Source organism: Perognathus longimembris, chromosome 27 (genome assembly GCF_023159225.1).
Source record: "Perognathus longimembris pacificus isolate PPM17 chromosome 27, ASM2315922v1, whole genome shotgun sequence".
NCBI classification, from domain to species: Eukaryota; Metazoa; Chordata; class Mammalia; order Rodentia; family Heteromyidae; genus Perognathus; species Perognathus longimembris.
Genome location: NC_063187.1, coordinates 1,608,035 through 1,628,927, shown reverse-complemented (window position 1 = coordinate 1,628,927; position 20,893 = coordinate 1,608,035). Strand labels below are relative to the sequence as shown.

At 43.3% G+C, this 20,893-nt stretch overlaps 1 protein-coding gene across 12 annotated transcripts in view; it reads left to right on the top strand.

Annotated features, from left to right (window-relative positions):
- Positions 1-19,695, top strand: part of Sox5 (SRY-box transcription factor 5) — an 884,924-nt gene extending 865,229 nt beyond the window's left edge. For all 12 annotated transcript variants that reach the window (XM_048335235.1, XM_048335237.1, XM_048335233.1 and 9 more), the window contains 4 exons: positions 5,928-6,036; positions 8,745-8,918; positions 16,785-17,001; positions 19,401-19,695. In XM_048335235.1, coding sequence (XP_048191192.1) covers positions 5,928-6,036; positions 8,745-8,918; positions 16,785-17,001; positions 19,401-19,695 — 795 coding nt within the window. The remainder of the gene's footprint in view (positions 1-5,927; positions 6,037-8,744; positions 8,919-16,784; positions 17,002-19,400) is intronic.
- Positions 19,696-20,893: the final 1,198 nt, after the last annotated feature.

Sequence of the window (20,893 nt, the reverse complement as noted above, 5' to 3'; positions counted from 1 at the left end):
AACCAAGAAGGGGAATTTTTCACTTTAAATATATCATCAGGCTTATATTATAGAGCTATAATTCTTCATGCTGAATATGAAAAGGGAAAAATAAATATACTATAGCAGATGATAGACAAGGGAAAAAATCACAACAGCTTTGAAAGGTATTAATCCAAATTATTGTTTAAAATTCACATTTGTCTCCCCACCTTCACCACTGAGAACAGAAGATAGTGAAGAACTCAGTATTCACATGGAACTGTTCTTGCTGTACCCATGTGTTAGAATGAGTCTTCACACTCTCAAATTCCCCATTAAGGTTTTCTCTAGGATCAGAAGCGTATCTTCCTTAAATGTCTGAAAATTACTGAAAATTAATTGCCTATTTAAAGGTCATTTTACAAGTTAGGATTCAGGGACTCAGGGAAGTAAATTGACCTGTCTAAAATGATAACTAAACAGGGCACCAATGGCTCATGCCCATAATCCTAGCTACTCAGGAGGCTGAGATCTGAAGATCACAGTTCAAAGCCAGCCTGGATAGGAAAGTCCGAGAGACTTTCATCTCCAATAAACTACTCAGAAAAGGCTAGAAGCAAAAAAAAAAAACAACGCCCAAAAACCCAACCTCTAAGGAACAGTGTCCAGGCCATGAGTTCAATGCCTAGGACCAGCAAATAAATAAATAAATAATAAAATCTATCTTGTCTATATGTGTTATATATAAATTTCTATATAAAACAGATATACCTCTATCTAGATCTCTCTGTGCAGAGATAGATCTAGGTATTATATGTAGCTAAATGGATATCTATATTTGTATCTATTTGTCTGTATTTGTATCTATTTATCTAGATAGCTAGATTAATTGATAAACAGTTCTTATATCTAGAGAGAGAGAGAGAGAGAGATAGATAGAGATAGATAGATAGATAGATAGATAGATAGATAGATAGATAGATAGATAGATAGACCGACCCACAGACAGACAAATAGACAGATACATGGATGTCATAATTTGGTTAAAATGTGCTATTCTTGGTACCCAAACCCATTATTTCCTAACTTCACCAGTGCCTTCTTCTCATTAATCCCTGAAAACTTTGTGCCATCAAAAGCAGAAGTGTGGATCCGTACTGAATATCCTACGTCCTTCTAGATCTTGTTTGAATCTCCTCAATGATCTCCACCATAGTTTGGCACCATATGCAAACAACACACAATGACTGTGCCAGTCACTGGCTAAGACACAGAGCCAGAGAAACAGCTGCTGATTTTCCACCATCGCTTCCATATTTAATAATGGCACTTTGGATGTTGGATTTCAGAATTATTCATTCTCAATTCTAGTGTATAACTTCCTTGTCTTCTACAGCTGAGATCTGACTCATTCCAATTGCTCAGGTCACTAGAGGACGAGGAATAATGGACATAATATCATATTGCCTCTTGATCTCAGCAAACCTGCAGAGTTGTTGCAGATTTGATTAGCCAGACAGAACTCATCTTTCCAAATGAAATCTGGTTGCTCTCCAATTGCTAGTTTTTATTTTGACAGCAATAAAAACAGATCATTTTGTTTGGTCTTTATTTTTAAGTGCCCAGGACTCTCATCTTGACCATTTTGTAGTAATTTTTTTTGCCCTCTACTCTAAATTATTCAGAGATGTTCAGAATTTTGGCAAGTAGTTCCTTAAATATGTTTTTGTTGTTGTTGTTGATGATGATTTCTGCTGTCTCTCAAATGGAAAAAGGGTAGGGAAGAAAAGACCAATGAATCCTACATGTTACAGCTTAAAGTCTGAATAATAATGAGTAATGAAAATAGTTAAGTCTTATATGAGATTTGTTTTTTAGAATGCTGCCCAAAGCTAGGGTGCCTCAGGCTCACCCCTGTAATCCTAGCCCCTCAGGAGGCTGAGATGTGAGACTAATGGCTCAAGCCAGCCTGAGCAGAAAAATCTATGTGACTCATATCTGCAATTAACCACCAAAAAGCCAGAACTGGAGCTGTGGCTCAAGTGGTACAGTAGGCGCTCAGGGACAGCATCCAGGTAGTGAGTTCAAGTCCCAAGTCTGGCACCAAAACAAAATAAAACCAAGTATGTAGTGCCATGTATCTGTACAAATTCTTAACTAAAGAGGTTATCAGAACCATTTGGAACCAGGACTGTAAGAAAAGTAAATACTGTCACTGGGCCCCTGAACATTTATTTCTGTCTCCCCAAACTTGGGCGTGCGCTACTTTCTTCATCTTCCCAGCCAACCCCTTTCCTACTGGATTACCTCCTGCCATTATTAGCTTGCAGTGGCTTCTATTTCAGAGATGTTTAATTAGGAGAAATTACAGAATCAGTGGTGTCTCTGGTGTTGAAAAGAACTTTTTGAAAGAGGAAATATTGCAACTAAAGAGAAGAATCGTAAATGGTTGAGTTTTAATGCCAGTAATCTTTCCTTCAGACTTTCACTGTGCTCAGCAAACTTTTGTCCACATATATTGTGAACTCTTTTAGGGAAGGGGATGGCTGATGATAGTGGAGGTTAAAGGGAATGGAATAAAGCCAGGCACTGGTAGCTCATGCCTATAATTCTTCATTATTCCAGGAGGCTGAGATCTGACAATGATGGAGAAAATCAAAGACTCCTTTCTCTGATTGAGAACACCTGGAGTGTAAAAGCTAAAGGAGAGCTTGAGGCCAAGTTCAAGCCCCAGTACCTGCGTCTGCACGTACACACACACACACAAATGAATGGAGGGGAAGGAATTTTTGAGTGCATCAATAATTGTACTTTATAATATTTAATAGGTTTTCTTTTCTTTTTTTTTGGCCAGTCCTGGGCCTTGGACTCAGGGCCTGAGCACTGTCCCTGGCCTCTTCTTGCTCAAGGCTAGCACTCTGCCACCTGAGTGAGCCACAGCGCCCCTTCTGGCCATTTTCCATATATGTGGTGCTGGGAAATCGAACCAAGAGCTTCATGTGTAGGAGGCAAGCACTCTTGCCACCAGGCCATATTCCCAGCCCCTTAATAGGTTTTCTTAATACTTGGGAGTTAGTGAATTTAACTGTTGAGAACTATTAAATTAACCATTGAGAACTGTTCTGAAATCCAACTAACCCTTTCAGAGGGTCATTTTGTTATCTACCCTTCTTTCTAGCCACTTCCGAACTTAATATCTACCTTGAGACATAACTATACAAAACTAACTGTGGGATCCATTTTGATATGGGGTGTTATCTCTTCCTTGTCATGTAAATTCTTTTGTCCCTCTGAATTCATTGTCTGCTAAGGTTTCTATAATCTAATCCTGTTCACGTTCAGATTTACATCCTAATTCCTTCTCCATCTCTCTCTGTCTCTGTCTCTCTCTGTCTCTGTCACCGTGTGTGTGTGTGTGTGTGTGTGTGTGTGTGTATGTGTCTGTCTGTCTCTTTCTTTTTCTGACCACATTATTCTACAGTTACACGTGCATCTTGCCACCATGTTGATGTCTGTTGTCTCTCGCTGGTGTTCTCTCAAGAAGGGTGGCAAGCTGCACTTTGCTGTAGCTAAATGAACTTTAGTATTCCATGTGCTTTAGAAGCAGTTAGATATGTAGTTAGAGGTCACTGATTGTTTAAAAAAAATTAAAGAACCATTGTGTCTTTCGTTCATCCTTTGCAAATGTCAGCATCTTAGTCAGGTGCTGGTAAGAACAACAGATATGAACTTAGAACCTGAGAAGACGGTTGGCATTCCCTTCCTTTCCTCCTCTGATGACCTTCATTTTGCTATTTCTTCTTGAACATCTTTGCTCTCCAGAATGGAACATTCTCTAGGGAAAAAAAAATATGTAGCAGTCTTTTCCTTTCACCCCCCACCCCCAGTTCATGCAAATCTTGAGTGGCAAGGCGGGGGAGTTGGAGCTTCTGCCCGTAATCCTGGCTACTGGGGAGCTTCTTTGGATCAGGGGTTTGAACCCAATCCAGACAGTAAAAGTTCAGGGGGCAGCTTCTCAGTGAAGAGCAGGACAGGGTGGGCCAGGACTAGTTTCCAACCGTAGGTGAGTCTCACACTCAGGAGCCTGCCTGGGCAGGAAGACCACCTTTCTATCCACATAACTAGTAAAAAAAATAAGACTGGAGCCATGGCGAAACAAAACAAAGGTATCAATAACAATAGTGCCTGAGTGTTAGTCCATCCTTACGACATTTCTTGAAGAAAGTGCTGTGAAGTCTTTACAGGCCTGAGAGCTATCAGATCATATTGATGTAGTATGTGAGTGTGTGTGTGTGTAATGTAACCGTATTTTACTTTGAACAGCTACATTTACTGTAAAGAGAGTCTGTTAAACTAGTGTCCTTTGTAGCTCCTGAGCTATTCTGAATAGAGATAGCAGACTCTGAGTAAAAGAATTCCAGAACGTAGAACAGCTAAAAATACCAGTTCCATACTCAAAACAAATTGGGTCAAGCTCTTCTTCTTCTTCTTCTTCTTCTCCTCCTCCTCCTCCTCCTCCTGTCAATCCTGGTCTTGAACTCAGGGCTTTTGCACTTGCCCAGAAAATTCTATACCAATTGAGTCGCATCTCCACCCCACCCTCCAAAGTTCCATGGCTTTAAATGTATAACTCATTTCTAACTTGTGGTTACATAATTCTGTAAAAGTAAATGCTATTTTCTACTTTGTTTCCTTACTCCATTATGTATTGATCAGTGATTAAAAATGCATTTTTTTCTATTAAATCATGTACACAGTTTGATGCAAAGACTGTAGACTTAAGAAAGTTGTTTAACCTAATTGGTACAGTCGTAGTATTGTCAGTGATTTTGTAGCATTGAAACTACAAATGTTTCAATATCCTGTTAGTGCTTTGCAAGAACATTACGTTTACCTGTAATAGAATTATTTTCTGTGAACATTTTATTGTGTGCATATGATTCACAAGCAGATGTTGTGATTATGGTCCTTGGAAAAGGTAATATATATTTCTAAAGAAGCTTAAGCGACTATTACAAGACCCAATTGATTTTGTTTGTTTGTTTTTTTTAAAGAAATTCAGGGCCTGGGTGCTGTCCCTGAGCCTTTGTGCTCAAGGCTAGTGCCCTACTACTTGATCCACAGCTCCACTTCCGGGCTTTTTAGTAGTTAACTGGAGATAAATGTCTCACAGACTTTCCTGCCAAGGCTGGCTTCGAACCGAGATCCTCAGACCTCAGCCTCCTGAGTACCTAGGATTCTAGGTGTGAGCCTCTGTGATCTGTGAATTCAGATCACATATTGCCTGCATTCAAATGATTGGATGTCTTTGAAGATAGAATTTTGGTATGTGTTATCTCCAGTCATCCACCAACTGAGTATTTAGGCTGAGCAAATTCAAGTCAAATTGTGGTCCAAGTAGCAGGAGTTCACTGTGGATGCGCCGAGAGAAGTACAAGCAATTAGCAATGAATATTTAAATGTCTGCATTACCTGTGCACAAGAAATGCAGATGGTATTTAGAGTAATGGTAACCAGAGCCAGCCAGTATGAATCCTACGCTCATCATTTGGTCACCTGACTACTGGGAGCCTTACCCTGCCACTCCTGGGCTCAGCTGCCTAGCTACAAAGAAAACAAGCATTCCAAATAGAAAGCAGGTTGCTTCTGTGAACATTCTGTGTCTACTTAGTGATTGGGGATCCTCGGCACATTTTTGTTTAGGCATACCAAACTGAAATGCCAAGACTTTCCAGGGGCTTCTAAGAAAAATCAAACTTCCTTCAAAAAAAAAAAAAAGAATCTTGCTCTTGATTTCCTTACTGTAGTTATCTCAGTCTAATGTACTGAGCAGGCCAAGGTGACTATGTTAGCAGCTCTCGTTCCTTCCAGAAGCTGAATCTGTTAGAGACACCCCAGGGGGAATAAAATGGCTTTGAATGCTTATCATTTCCAGGTTCTCATTTTCCATTTCTCTTCTCTGAAAGGAGAAAACAACGCTGGAAAGCCTGACGCAGCAGCTGGCCGCCAAGCAGAATGAAGAAGGAAAATTTAGCCATACAATCATGGATTTCAATATGAGCGGAGATTCCGATGGTGGGTGGCCATATATTGTATATCCGTTGCTATAACGTGGTAACGTGGTGGGGGGCGGGGAGGAGGGTGCCATTGAAGCTGCTGTCAATTAGACAGCAAGGTCACATGATACCTGATTGGTGCTTGCAGGAGCAGGTCTTGTCCATCTTCCTTAATTCCTCACCCAGACTTGGAAATTCTAGGCCGATCAACCGATTGACCCTAAGAGTTGGGAATCCTGTTTCTTTATTTTTGCAAAGCCACTGGGATCTGTAGCAAGAGCTACAAATTAGATTCAAGATGATGGCATTCAAAAACCAAAAGGCCTTTCATCAACCTGTCCCCCATCTCTCCCTGGCCTCCTGTTGATACCATAGACCAGCTGTTCAGAAATGGGGTCTCTGAGCTCAGTCCTCAGTTCCTGCTGGTCAGACTCTGATTCACAGGGCATTTTTCAGGATAGGTGCTTCCATGTCTTCCCTGCTCCTTCACAGATACACACCCTGCCTAACCCAGAGGGGCTCCAGCAGAAGCCAGCGCTGGAGCTCACGCGATCTTATTGTCTTTGCTTTTTGCAAATCCACAGCTAATCAATCAACACTGTCTTTATCACAGAACAGCTGAGGAGCAATGAAAAGAAAGCCCCTCCCCCTGGGAAATGTTATCCGTGTATTTGACATCCCCTACATGGCTGAACCCTCAACTTTGCTCTTGTTGAAAAAGTAGAGCTCTTAGTAGTGGCATCAGGACAAACCTAGAAGAGGCATAATATAATAAAAGTTTCCATCGATACCACACTAATTTTTCTGTGTCCTCATCCCCCCCCCCCAACTAAACTTGATTCAGAAGGATTGCTAAAAACAATCTGCTTTTGTTTGCCATCTGATACAATGTTTCCTTTCTATTTTCCTCTTCCGCCCTGCCAGGAACAACCTGGCCTACATACATATAAAGAGCTTGTTTAGATTTGATGAAGTCACAAATGTGTCTTTTATGTCCCAATGGTGCTGCAAGGTGTAGGAATAAGAAAGGCAGATGTGCGTGTGATCAAGCGCTAGTTACAAACCCATTTTAGAAAGACGTTGCCATAGACTTGCACTAATTTTTGCCAATAAAAGAGATAATGACTGGTAATGACACATTTCATAAATTTTAACGTGTTAGCATGATAAAATACACTCTGGTGGCAATCAGCATTCCAACACCCAAGTGTGTGGGACTTAGATTTGTTCAGTGTAGTCATGCTTGTATGTAAAAGATTTCCCCCTTTGTCAGACTAAAGGATATATATATGACTCATAGTGAGAAATAGCCTATTTTTGTTGTTGTTTTTTACTTTCATTTTGGATGATTTCTTTGGTGTCAGGATGATGGTTTGAACTCAGGGCCTGAACACTGTCCTTTAGCTTTTTCACTCAAGACTGGTTCTCTATCACTTAAGCCATAGCTCCACTTCTGACTTTTTGGTGGTTAGTTGGAGATGAGTCTTCCATGAACGCCTAGGCTGGCTTTGAACCACAAACCCCAGACAGCTTCCTGAGTAGTTAGGATTACAGATATGAGCTACTAGCACCCAGGGAAAGGGTAATAAAAATTCTTAAAGAAACCATAGTAATATAATTATTAATTGTGCTTTTCCCCTATATTTTTCATAGATTTGTTTTTTGGGGGGAAAAGGACTAGCTTGATTGAAACAATATGCTTCATGCACATATTAGCAAATAACTTCAAAGAAAAGCTCATCCCAAACAAACAGTACAAGAAATGTATCCAATGCCTAACGTATGAAACTGTAACCTCTCTGTACATCAGTTTGATAATAAAAATTTGAAGAAAAAAAAAAGAAAAGCTCATCCTATTAAAGAAAAGCATTCATATTGTAGTTTCAACCTCATGATTCTATCACATTTTCATTTAGGTTATTTATATTCTTTATGTTCTGACATTCACTAAGTAGAAGAGACTCACCTTGAATAATCCATTCTGCCACAAGGATGGATATTTCACAGTTTAGTTAATTTCTTTTTTTTTTAATTTTTGCAGTACGGGCATGCCTATTTAACTGGTCCCTTTTGAAATTGCATCAAAAATCATATGTATATACATATATTTATGATTTCAAAAGCTCACAAGAAACATATGTATTATACATATAATATTAAACATATATAATACATAGTATAGTATATATGAATCTTGTGAGCTCTTGAAATCAAATGGAAAAATGGACCATAGTCCATTGAATTAAAGGAAAAACTTTTAACATTAGAAGTACAAATATAACATTTACCACCACAAGGCTTATCAAGGAGGAAAAAACAAACCCTCAAAAATAAGCATCTGTCTTAAGAATTCGAAGTCCCAAGCTCAGAACGACTTGTTGTTTTTTTTGGTTTTTTTTTTTGTTTTTTTTTTTTTGGCCAGTCCTGGGCCTTGGACTCCGGGCCTGAGCACTGTCCCTGGCTTCTTCCCGCTCAAGGCTAGCACTCCGCCACTTGAGCCACAGCGCCGCTTCTAGCCGTTTTCTGTATATGTGGTGCTGGGGAATTGAACCTAGGGCCTCGTGTATCCGAGGCAGGCACTCTTGCCACTAGGCTATATCCCCAGCCCACGACTTGTTGTTTTGAAATATTTTAATAGACTAAAAAATAAAAACCCAGTAAGGCAAGGGAGAGAGCGACCACAAGTTTTCCTGCTGACTGAAGCCATGTTTGTTTCCTGTCTCGTAGGAAGTGCGGGAGTTTCAGAGTCAAGAATTTACAGGGAATCCAGGGGCCGTGGAAGCAATGAACCCCACATCAAGCGTCCCATGAATGCCTTTATGGTGTGGGCGAAAGATGAGCGCAGAAAAATCCTGCAGGCCTTTCCTGACATGCACAACTCCAACATCAGCAAGATCCTGGGTAAGAATTAGGTGATGTGAAATCGATTGTTCCATGTTCTGAAGCTGTGTGAAGATACTGGTTAGGGAACCCAGGCAGCTTGAACTCAGGGCCTGGGTGCTATCCTTTTGCTTTTTCCTTTTCTGTTCAAAGCTGGCACTCTACCACTTGAGCCACACCTCCACTTCTGTATTTTCTCTTTTGCAAATCTACAAATACTTCAGGGGTGACTGAGGAGAGAATAGCTCCTTTTAGATGAGCCACCAGGTATTCTGATTGGCTATTTTTGTTTTTGCTTTATTTTATTTTGTGCCAGTCCTGGGACTTGAACTCAGGGCCTGAGCACTGTCTCTGGCTTCTTTCTTGCTCAAGGCTAGCACTCTACCACTTGAGCCACAGCGCCACTTCTGGCTTTTTCTGTTTATGTGGTACTGAGGAATCGAACCCAGGGCTTCATGCATGCAAGGTGAGCACTCTACCACTAAGCCATATTCCCAGCCCATGATTGGCTGGTTTTGTTCCTGTTCTCTGTGGACTCCACGGAGGTGACCGTTGATCTTTTGCCACGAAGATGGAGGGGGGTGTGTGGGCCTCATCATGGCTGTGGACAGAGCATGGGGTGTGCAGTCCAGTTTAGACCATCAGCATAAGGTGTAGAGCACATTCTGATTTATACACTAGTCATATTTGATAAATTTTTAGTGATTCCAGAGGTTAAAAACGGGCGCCATTGCAAGCTTTGAGCTGAACCAGGAAGCAAAGCACACATTCACCCTGCAAATACAGACACTAAAGTGCACAGAAAAGATAGGTGGGAAGCAGGGAACTGGTTAGAAAGAGATGTATTCTGTAGGTCAGTTTACATCCCAGAAGAAAGAAACAAAGTTTCCATGAACTTCTTCATCTCGACCACCAACACCACTGTCTTCTTCATCATCATAATTCGGAGTGGAAGGATAGAACCAAGGCAAATTTTCATGGTTCATCCTCTAACAGAGAATCAATAAAAATAGAATAGAAGATGTTATCCAGGAAAATTGAGCAGATATGTTGGGGTTGGGAGAGATGGGGGAGAGTGTTGGGAAAGGTGACATTGATCAAGATACAATGTACTCACTAACACATTGAATTGAAACCCCTGTGTATAACAACTTAAAGATCATTTGGAAAATCAAGGAATAGAAAATCAAGGAATCGAAAAATGATAGCTTTAATAAATAACAAAATATATCTAAATTTTATTAGAGCTTTAGGAAGATGGCATCTCTTTCTGAGTTAAAAAACTGACCACCTAAAAATACTTCGAAACACAGTCATTTTTTAAAATTTTTGTTTTTATTACCTTTAAATCGTTGTACACAGAAGTTTGAATTCAACATGTTGGTTTTTGTGTACAGGGCTAGGAATGTGGCTTATTGGTAGAGTGCTAGCCTAGCTTGCATGAAGCCCTGGGTTCGATTCCTCAGCACCACATAAACAGAAAAAGCCAGAAGTGGCGCTGTGGCTCAAGTGGTAGAGTGCTAGCCTTAAGCAAAAAGAAGCCAAGGACAGTGCTCAGGCCCTGAGTTCAAGCCCCAGGACTAGCAAAAAAAAAAAAAGTGTCTGGTTTTTGTATGCATCTTGATTCGTAACCCCTTCCATCTTTTTACCAAAGACAAAAAAAAAAAAAAAAACTCCCACACCACAAGGTGTGTTTTAATGTGATCAAAATAACTCCGCATTCCAATATTCTCATTTGAAATGATTTTGAGAGCAGGATAAGAATTTATTCTCAAAAGATAAGGTAATGTGATGCTTTAGGTCTACCGAGAAACTATGAAAATGAACTGGCCAAGAGGAGATGCATATTTTTTCTGGCAATTCTGCCCTCTCTGATCTCTTTGTGTATGACTATATTTTCTCTTCTCATAAAATAAGAGTCTGTGGGACTCTTATCTCCAATTAACCCCCAAAGAGCCAGAAGCGGAAGTGTGCTAGCCTTGTGCAAAAAAAGTTCAGACCCAGAGTTCAGGCCCTGGTACCAGTGCTTTTAAAAACAACATACCTGCTATGTATGGAAAAATTCTAGAAAAGCTTAAACTATTTCGTGAAAGTTTTGTTTTTTCACATGCTATGAAGTGATTCCTGGATCTGAAATCCACAAGTATCCAACTTGCAAGCTAAATACAGATTTTGTCTCAACTGTTTTCCTGTTGGTTGGTTCAGACAAAACTGGTAGTCACCAGTTGCAATTTTATCCTAACGTTGATCCTAAAGGAAAATGCTAGCTTTGAGGATATGAAGTGATCCTTCCGGAAATTGAGCAAGTATTTTTTATGATAAACAGCTGACCTGTAGAAAGAATTCCTTCCTGAGTTGAAGGAGAGACTAGGAGTTTGGCTGTGCTAGGTTCGTTTCCATCCCTCTGATTCAAGATAGAGAGTTTATGTTTGGTGGGTGAAAAGAAAAAAAGAGAAAGAAACACTTGTGTGGGGGTTGGGACCTCAAGAGTCAACCCCAGTTTTCAAAAGAAATAAGCGATCTTCAAATATCCACGAGATCATTCTAAATGGGCCATTTCATAGGAGTGTACAAAGAAAACCCCGTGTGTTTGCCTCTGTCCTGATTGTTTTGGATAAGAGCCTCCGCCAGCACGCTGCTAATTCATTCTGCTTAAAACAGGCGCCTGAGCTGGGTTGACATTTTACACAGTCTCTAGGGATCCCAGTTGACATTTTATAATACCCTAAAATCTGGTTTTAATAAGCCATTCTGCTGAAATTGTTAACATAAAGAATCACCTTTTACTGTTTGGCACGAGATCAGGGAATGGGGTAACATCTTTTTCTGATTAGCTGTACAGTAGTCGGTGTAACACGTGCAAATTCATTACACACCCCACCGAGATGACAGTGTTACCCGGCTCGAACTCTCCACTCAGACAGGATGGCCAGATTTAGAAGGGGAAAAAAAGAGAGAGAGATTAGAGTGCTTTTCCTTATTTTCAGCATCAGAAAAGGAATGAATTTTTACCCCGCTTTCATGAACCAGGAGACATGTCCAATTGTCTTCCTCTATTTTTTCTTGCCAAATGGTAGCCTTTTTTATTTTTCTTTTGTCGGTCCTGGGGCTTGAACTCAGGGTCAGGGCACTGGCCCTGAGGTTCAAAAAGATTTTTTATCTTATTTTTGTTGGCCATGGGGCTTGAACTCAGAACCTGGGTGCTGTCTCTGAGCTCCTTGTCCTCAAGGCTAGTGCTCTACCACTTGAGCCACAGCTCCACTTTGGGCTTTGTGCTGATTCATTGAAGATAAGAGTCTCATGGACTTTCCTGCTGGTGCTGGCTTTGAACCATGATCCTCAGATCTTAGCCTCCTGAGTAGCTGGGATGACAGGCGTGAGCCACTAGTGCCTGGCTGAAATGGCAGCCTTCTGGAAAGAACTGATGATGTGCTCCTTGTATAGAGGGGTCTAGGGATAGCAGCCAGCCACACCCAAATAAAGACCTTGTTTGCATCTTCTTTGGATATAGCAATATATATATATATATATATATATATATATGCAGACATATATATGTATATATCTCCCAACATTCCCAAGTTGCATGTGTTTACTTGGGCAATTTTTATTACAGTTGCAGCCAAGAGCTGCCAGAACTTTAGAGCCATTGAAACTCCAACTGAACCTGTCAATCACCTCTCCTCATTCTAAGTCATCTTTAAAAAAGAAAATGGGGATTTGCTACCCAGCTGAAGCTGTCTTCTGGGATGTCATAGAATAGAGGAGTTAGCTATTTTGTCCCCGTGAGCTCTTAGGCTATCTTAATTCTAAGCAAGAAAACTTGTAAGCCAGGCTTGGTAGTACATCCCTGTAGTCACAAAGAGGCCGAGGTAAAACGATTGGGGGTTTGAGGCCAATGTGGAACTACACGGTGAGATCCCATCTCAACACAAACATACTGCAGTTAGTACGTGACTCCATTTTAAAATACAGGAGAGGATTCATTTGGGTTCTCTGTGATACTCTGAGAGAAATTGTATTGTCAAGGGATTAAAACAAGCTGGGTACCAATGGCTCACAGCTGTCACCCTAACTACTCAGGAGACTGAGATCTGAGGATCATGGTTCAAAGCCAGCCCAGGCAGGAAAGTGCATGAGACTCTTATCTCCTACAAAACACCAGAAAACCATGAGTGGAGCTGTGGCTCAAGGTGGTAGAGCACTAGCCTTGAGCAAAAGAAGCTCAGGAACAGTGCCTAGGCCCTGAGTTCAAGCCCAAAACTTAAAACAACAACAACAAAAAAAACAACAGAGATAAAATATTTTGTAAACCTTGATAGAGTTGGAAAACAATTTACTTAAGAATATATATTATAATATAACATGTACATTGTATAATATATGTATATATAATATAGCATGTACATATGTAATAATATATGTAAATATGGTATTATACATAATATATAGTATATAACTATATATAATATATTGCCAAATAGGGCCTAACCTAAGCTTCTCGAGTAAATACAGTAGAATATTATCTAGGAAACATGTGCATTTCCTCATTATATATAATGTAATATGTCTAGTACTCCATTTCCTTATATACACTATATATATGTTGCTTTTCTTCTTGAATGGGCTGTAAGTTCCTCTAATTGCTCATAGGAAATTTGTTCATAGGAAAATATTCGCCATTCTTCCCAGGAAGATATATTCTTTCTTTCTGACCACCCTCCTCCTCCTCCTCATGAGACATTTTTGTGCTGAAGCTTTCTGGATCTACAGAAGTTGTTTGAATTTCATCTTCTTTTTTTTTTTTTGGTCCCAGTACTGGGGCTTGAACTCAGAGCCTTTGGCTCAACCTTGCCTTTTTCACTCTGCCACTCGAACCCCATCTTCCCCGCTGGCTTTTTTGCCAGTTGATTTGGATTCTAGTTCTGTCTGGGCTGACTTCAAATTGGGATCCTCAGATCTCAGCCTTCAGAGTAGCGAGGATGACAGGAATTCGCCCCTGGCCCTCTGTTGTTCTGCATATTAAACACCTGCTTACTTCTTTGGGCTTCCCACAGACATAATGAGTAGATTCTGTAATTAAATATTCAATGTATGTTTCCCTGCGGAATCTGAGCCCCAAGGAGACAGGAACTGGGACTCTCTCATTTGCTTCTGTGTTTTCAGTCATCAGTGCATCATTATGCCCATAGTAGGGCAATACAGCACATAGTAGGAAATACAGAAATAGTTCTTGTATCCCAAATCAGATCACTTCAGCATTCTTTTCCTTTAGGGAAACTGAATCTTTTAGAACTGCTGAACCTTTAGCTTTAGGGAAAAAGCTTTAGTGATTCCTATTTCAGCTACACATGCTGATTTCTTCCTCAACTGGCATAAAAATAGTAGATTTTATGTGAAGTCAATAATCTTTGATCCATTTTTCAGTGTATTCCTGTTTTTCCAGGAAGTTATTTATGGTGAGTTTGCCTTTTTCCTCCCTGTTAGAGGTTCCAAAAACCAGTACACATGCCGCAGGCTACACCATGAAAATAACTCAAGTATTTGAACTTATCTACATTTATACGTGCCCTGAGAAGAGCGAAGCCACACACAAGTACCTCTAGAGACAGCATTGCTGAAAGGACTAGATTTTATGTAAAAATACGATGGCTGGGCTAACTGGCTTAGTACTGAACCATACTGTTTAAACAACATCTGCGAAAGAAAAATGAATCCCAACAGCTAGAACCATAACCTGAGTTTCTGGGGTAAATAGAGTAGCATCATCTAGCAAGACTGAGGAAACATGTTTATATATATATACATATATAAAAAACATTAATATAATTAATAGCATTAATTGTAGTTAATAATAATACCATAGAACAATACTAATATATGTTTATATATAAATGTTTGTAATATTCATTTGACTATGCACACCAATACTAGTTCCAACAGGACTGCTGGAGGCAGAGAGAGAGCATACGCCCTCTTTGACTTCAGACTTCAGTAAAGATGACTATCTGTGTGTGAAGATTCCTCCACATTTGTAGAGAATTGTCAGCATCTTGCTTGTGAGATTGAGAGGTGGGGACTGAGTCCTGAGCCAGTCCAGAAACTTGGGAGAGGGAGCTTAGATGACTCAGGAAGGAGAGTAAGGCAGTAGCTACAGGACTGCAGTGGGTCCATCAGTCTAAGTAATGAACTCCTCAGAAAAGAGTCCCATTTTGGCCCAGGACTTTGGTCTAGAGGCCTTGCGGGAGCCTTCTGGATGGGAGGACGTCCATGTTGCTTGTCTCTCCTGTCTTTTCTTCGGCCAGTTGCTTTCTGGCCCTCTGTACATTTGGGCCAAGTTAAGCTGACTGTTTGCCTACAAACACTTTATCTGTAATGCCATGTTCCATTCAGTCTTTAAAATACAGCAATAGCCTATTACCACCGCAGTGAGTCATTCATTCTTTTCTATTGCTACCTTGAACTCTTCTACTACACCTACAATGAAAATGAGCAGAAACTGTTTTTAATTAAGCTTGAAGCTGGCTTTTCTCAGGCCTAGGAAAATCAATTTGTGTCATCATAAAGGCATCAACTAACTAATAATTCCTATTAATGTCATCATTAAGGCCTGGATATAGAAAATAGTTTGTCAAGAAAATAATCTGATGGTATTTCTGCTTTCTGCTTTGCTTCTTTCTCTCTTTCCCTCTGTCATTTATCAATAGATCTACCACCTGTCAATATGCATTATTATCTGCTTATCTGTCATTTATCATCTGTCATCTATCTATAGCTATCTAATTGGTCTAATTGTCTAATTGGTGGGCATATGTATGTAAGTACAGAATGTATATTTTTCCATGTTTTAAAGCACACCTGAGTTTGAGCCAGAGCTCCAGTTTCATAATCTCAATTTGCTCAGCTATGAAAAGGCTCTTATTATCTTGCAAGGTTTTGATCCAAAGAAAAAGGAATACAGAATCCCAGATGGAAAGGTCTTAGTTCATAGCAAATAGCCATGGACTGGCTATTCACAAATATGAGCATTTTAATTACAATAAAGAGTTTTGCAAATAATAATAATAATCAGTACTGGCATACTTACATATCTAGAGGTGAATGAAAAGTATGAGATCTGGGAACTCTTACTATAAGTATTAGACCCCCACAGGAAAGTACTGAACAAATACAGAAATTCAAACTCCAGGGCAAAGCTTGTGTTACGTTTTAGTCCACTACTGAATTGTGTCCCGGTCTGTTATGGAAATAGAAGGCATATCTGGGCCATTCCATTAAGCATATAACATAGAGCCTTTCTTACACAGTTCTTTCAAGCCAAAATAACATAATATATTTGCCAAGTGTTGCTGGCTTTGTGTACACAGTTTGAATACAGGGCCTCTCAATACCTGTGCTGCCCTTTCATCAAAGCTCACTGGACAAACTCATGTCCCTCTATTTCCAGATTTGTGCCATTTCCCACCCCCTCCCTGCCTGTGACATTTACACACACACACACACACACACACACACTGCCCCCAGTCCCTTCCCATCAGTCATTGGTCTTAAACTCTCTGAGCTCCTTTGCTCAAGGTGGGTGCTCTACCACTTGAGCCACAGCTCCACTTCCAGTTTTCTGGTGGTTCACTGGAGATCAGAGTCTCATGGACTTTCCTGCCCAGGGTGGCTTTGAACTGTGATCCTCAGATTTCAGCCTCCTCAGTAGCTAGGATTCCAGACATGAGCACCAGTCCTGGGCCAACATTTTTTTCTAATGTTTCCTTTGGCTCAGTTCTGACTCAGGCTCCCCCTCCTTGCGCCCCAGGATCTCAGTTGTAACTGGGATCTCCTTCCATGGGCCCCAAGATCTCAGTTCTAACCCGGCTCTCCCTCCTTGCGCCCCAGGATCTCGCTGGAAAGCGATGACGAACCTGGAGAAGCAGCCGTACTACGAGGAGCAGGCGCGGCTGAGCAAGCAGCACCTGGAGAAGTACCCGGACTACAAGTACAAGCCGCGGCCCAAGCGCACCTGCCTGGTGGACGGCAAGAAGCTGCGCATCGGCGAGTACAAGGCCATCATGCGCAACCGGCGGCAGGAGATGCGCCAGTACTTCAACGTCGGGTACGGACCGGGCCTCGTGGGGATGGGGCTGGGGTGGGGATGGGTCTTGGGTGGGGACAGGGCCCAGGTGGGGACGGGTCTCAGGTGGGGACAGGGTCTAGGTGGGGACGGGTCTCGGGTGAGGACGGGTCTCAGGTGGGGACAGGGCCCAGGTGGGGACAGGTCTCGGGTGGGGACAGGGTCTAGGTGGGGACAGGTCTCAGGTGGGGACTGGTCTCAGGTGGGGACTGGTCTCAGGTGGGGACGCGTCTCGGGTGAGGACGGGTCTCAGGTGGGTACAGGGCCCAGGTGGGGACAGGTCTCCAGTGGGGATAGGTCTTGGGTGGGGACAGGGCCCAGGTGGGGACAGGACCCAGGTAGGGATGGGTCTCGGGTGGGGACAGGTCTCAGATGGGGACAGGGTCTTGGGTGGGGACAGGTCTCAGATGGGGACAGGGTCTTGGGTGGGGACAGGTCTCAGGTGGGGATGGGTCTTGGGTGGGGACAGGGCCCAGGTGGGGACGGGTCTCGGTTGTGGACAGGTCTCTGGTGGGGACAGGTCTCAGTTGTGGACAGGTCTCTGGTGGGGACAGGTCTCTGGTGGGGACAGGTCTCTGGTGGGGACAGGGCCCGGGTGGGGACAGGTCTCGGGTGGGGACAGGGCTCAGGTGGGGACGGGTCTCTGGTGGGGACAGGGCTCAGGTGGGGACAGGGCTCAGGTGGGGACGGGTCTCTGGTGGGGACAGGGCTCAGGTGGGGACAGGGCTCAGGTGGGGACGGGTCTCGGGTGGGGATTGGCCTCGGGCCCCATAGGGAGCCCTTGCTCCTCTGCACAGCGTTATCAAGATGCCAAACTCCATATGCTTCTAGGACCACGGTGCCTCCCGCCTGATCCAAACAGATGTAGACATACTTGAATATATATGAATATATGTTCTTATAATTGGATATGTGTACATATATATTAATTTATATTATATACATGAATTTATATTATTTATATGAATATGTCTATCGTCCGTCATGTATCTGTAGCTATCTAATGGGTAATCATATGTATGTAAGAACAGAACATGTTTTTACGTGTTATATATATTTACATATATGTAGATAATAGATGTATGTGTATACACACACACACACACACACACACACACACTCGAATCCATTGCTACTAGCTGTACCCCGAAGGAGGTTGAAAATTACCAGAAAGTAAGATATCCTTGAGTAACTAATTTTGTTGCAGTTTACTGTGAGAAACCTAGGAGTCTTCTTGGTCCTTTTCCTCCCTGTTTTTTTTTTTTTTTATTTTAATGCTTTCAGAGGCTTTGCTGTTATCAATTCTATGTAGATGTGCATATACATCTCTATTCATACATATACACACATACATATATATTAGAAAAAACAGAGAGATGTATATATTAGAAGCCAAAGGCTGGCAGCTCATGGCTGTTAACCTGCCTGCTCAGGAGGCTGAGGTACGGGGATCACAGTTCCAAGCCAGCCCAGGCAGCAAAACCCAGGAGACTCATCTCCAGTTATCCAACAGAGAGAGAGACAGACAGACAGACAGACAGACAGACAGACAGACAGACAGACAGAGACAGAGAGCGGTTGCCAGAAGTGGAGGTGTGGCTCAAGTGGTGGAACATCAGTTAGTCAGCCTGGAGCGGAGAAGCCCAGTGGGAGCCTGAGGCCTTGAGTTCGAGCCCCAGGGCTGGCACCCATCACTCTGGACATCATAGGAGGGCACTCCTGTAATCTCAGCCCGGCCTGTGTTGCCTTGCATGCCCAGGCGCACGGGGGGGGGGGGGGCATGGAGCATGGAGGAGGGAGGGGACAGAAGGAGCTGGGGAAGGGGGGAATGAGGAGGGCCGTGGGGGGGGGGGCGCCATGGGGAACTGGGAGGGGGTGAACCGGGGAGGGCCATTGGGGCGGGGACTGAGGGGGGGGTTGTGAATCCAGGGAGGACCGTCGGGGGTACCCAGGGAGGATCATCGGGAGCCGGCCTGGGGGGCCCAGGGGGGAATCGGGGAGGACCGTCAGGAGGCCTTCGAGGGGACCCGGGCGGGGGGAGGGGAGATGAGGGAGGACCGTTGGGGGGGGCCGTCGGGGGGACCCAGCGAAGACCATGGGGGGGAGGCCTGGGGGGGAACCCGGGAGGATCAGGGAGGACCGTCGGGGGGGCATGGGGGGGCAGGGGGAATCGTCCATCAGGGGACCCGGGGAGGATCATGGGGGGGGGGTCGTCGGGGAGACCTGGGGAGGACCGTCGGGGCGAGCCATGGGGGGCAGGGGGAATCGGGTAGGACCATCGGGGGGACCCGGGGAGGATCATGGGGGGGTCGTCGGGGGTCCGTCGGGGCTCCCCCCCCCCCGCGCGCTCACTGACCGGCCCTCGCCCCCTCGGCCCGCAGGCAGCAGCCCCCGCTCCCGCTGGCGCCCGCGGGCGTGGTGTACCCGGGCGCGCTGGCCGTGGCCGGCATGCCGTCGCCGCGCCTGCCCTCGGAGCACTCGAGCGTGTCCAGCAGCCCCGAGCCCGGGCTGCCCGGCCTGCAGGGCGCCTTCGGCGGCGGCGCCAAGGGCCCCGAGCCGCTGGTGAAGGAGGAGAACGGGGACGCGTACGAGGACTACGAGGAGGAGGAGGACGAGGACCCCGAGGTGGACTTCGGCAGTGACAGTGAGAACCACCTGGTGGGGCAGGCCAACTGAAGGGACTCCCCCACCCCGGGGCCAGCCGATGGGGTGGGGGGGGGCCCGGGCCAGCGGAGGGGGGGGTCCCCTGCGCCCCAGGACGCCGGCCCCCCCCCCGGAGCGGACCCCGGCCCGACTGTGGCCAAGCACACGAACGCCCCGTCCACCCACTGCTCCCAACGTGAGTCTTCACTAGCAGAGACCTCGCCGGACTCGACCTCACGGGGAGGAAAATCAGACAGACACACAGAGACGACAGACAGACAGACAGACAGACAAGATCAACAGCAAGAGATCGAAATAAGCTATGGGTAAAAACAATGCCAGTAATCTCAGCTGCTACTCCAAGCACTGAAATCTTACCCGTCAACTTTATTATTATTATTTTTATTTTTTGGATCTTTTCTTCTTTTCTTCTTCTTCTTTTTTTTTTTTTTAAATAAACTTTATGGCTGTTTGTTCTACGATGTTCTAGAAATTCTCACTCAGGTACACAGTGCCAACAAGTGGCTTTGTGAATGTGTTTTTGTTGTTTTATGCTACGATTTTTAAAAGAAAAAGAAAAGGGTTCTTTTTTTGTTTGTTTGTTTTACTTGGGGAAGGGGTTGGGAGGGTCTGGGTTGTAAAGGTTTTTGTTTTGTTTTGTTCCTTTTTCTTTTCTTTCCTCCCCCTAGTCCTTTGTTTTTGTTGTTTGTTTGTTTTCATTTTAGTTGTTATTGTAATGCACCTGACAGAAAAGAAAAAAAAAAAAAAGGAAAGCTGGACTTCTCTCTACTTTCCTTCACCTTTCTCTGTCTCTATGTTTCAAAGATGGCGGTCTGTACATAGAGGAAGAGAAGGGGAAAAAAAAGGAAAAGAAAAAAAGAGCCTGATTTTCAATTCCTTGCTATCCACCACAAAATTAGCAATTGTTTCCTTTAATGAGCTTTTATCTCTACTACACCACACTACATCTTTGAGCAAGTGACAAATTTATACCCAAGTGTTGACCATTTTTTTCCCCCTTTTCTTTCCTTCTTTCTTTTTTTTGTACCTGTTCCTTTTTTGTTTCTTCAGTTAGGACAGTGTTTTATATCTTAGACAATCCCTTGAAGAAGAAAAAAAAAAAAAACTAAAAATACCAGCAGCTGGTGAGATTTGACTTTCTCTTTTTTTTTTTTTTTAATGGAAACTATAGGTGCTGTTCTCAGGTGAAAAGAGAGAAAGAGAGAGAGAG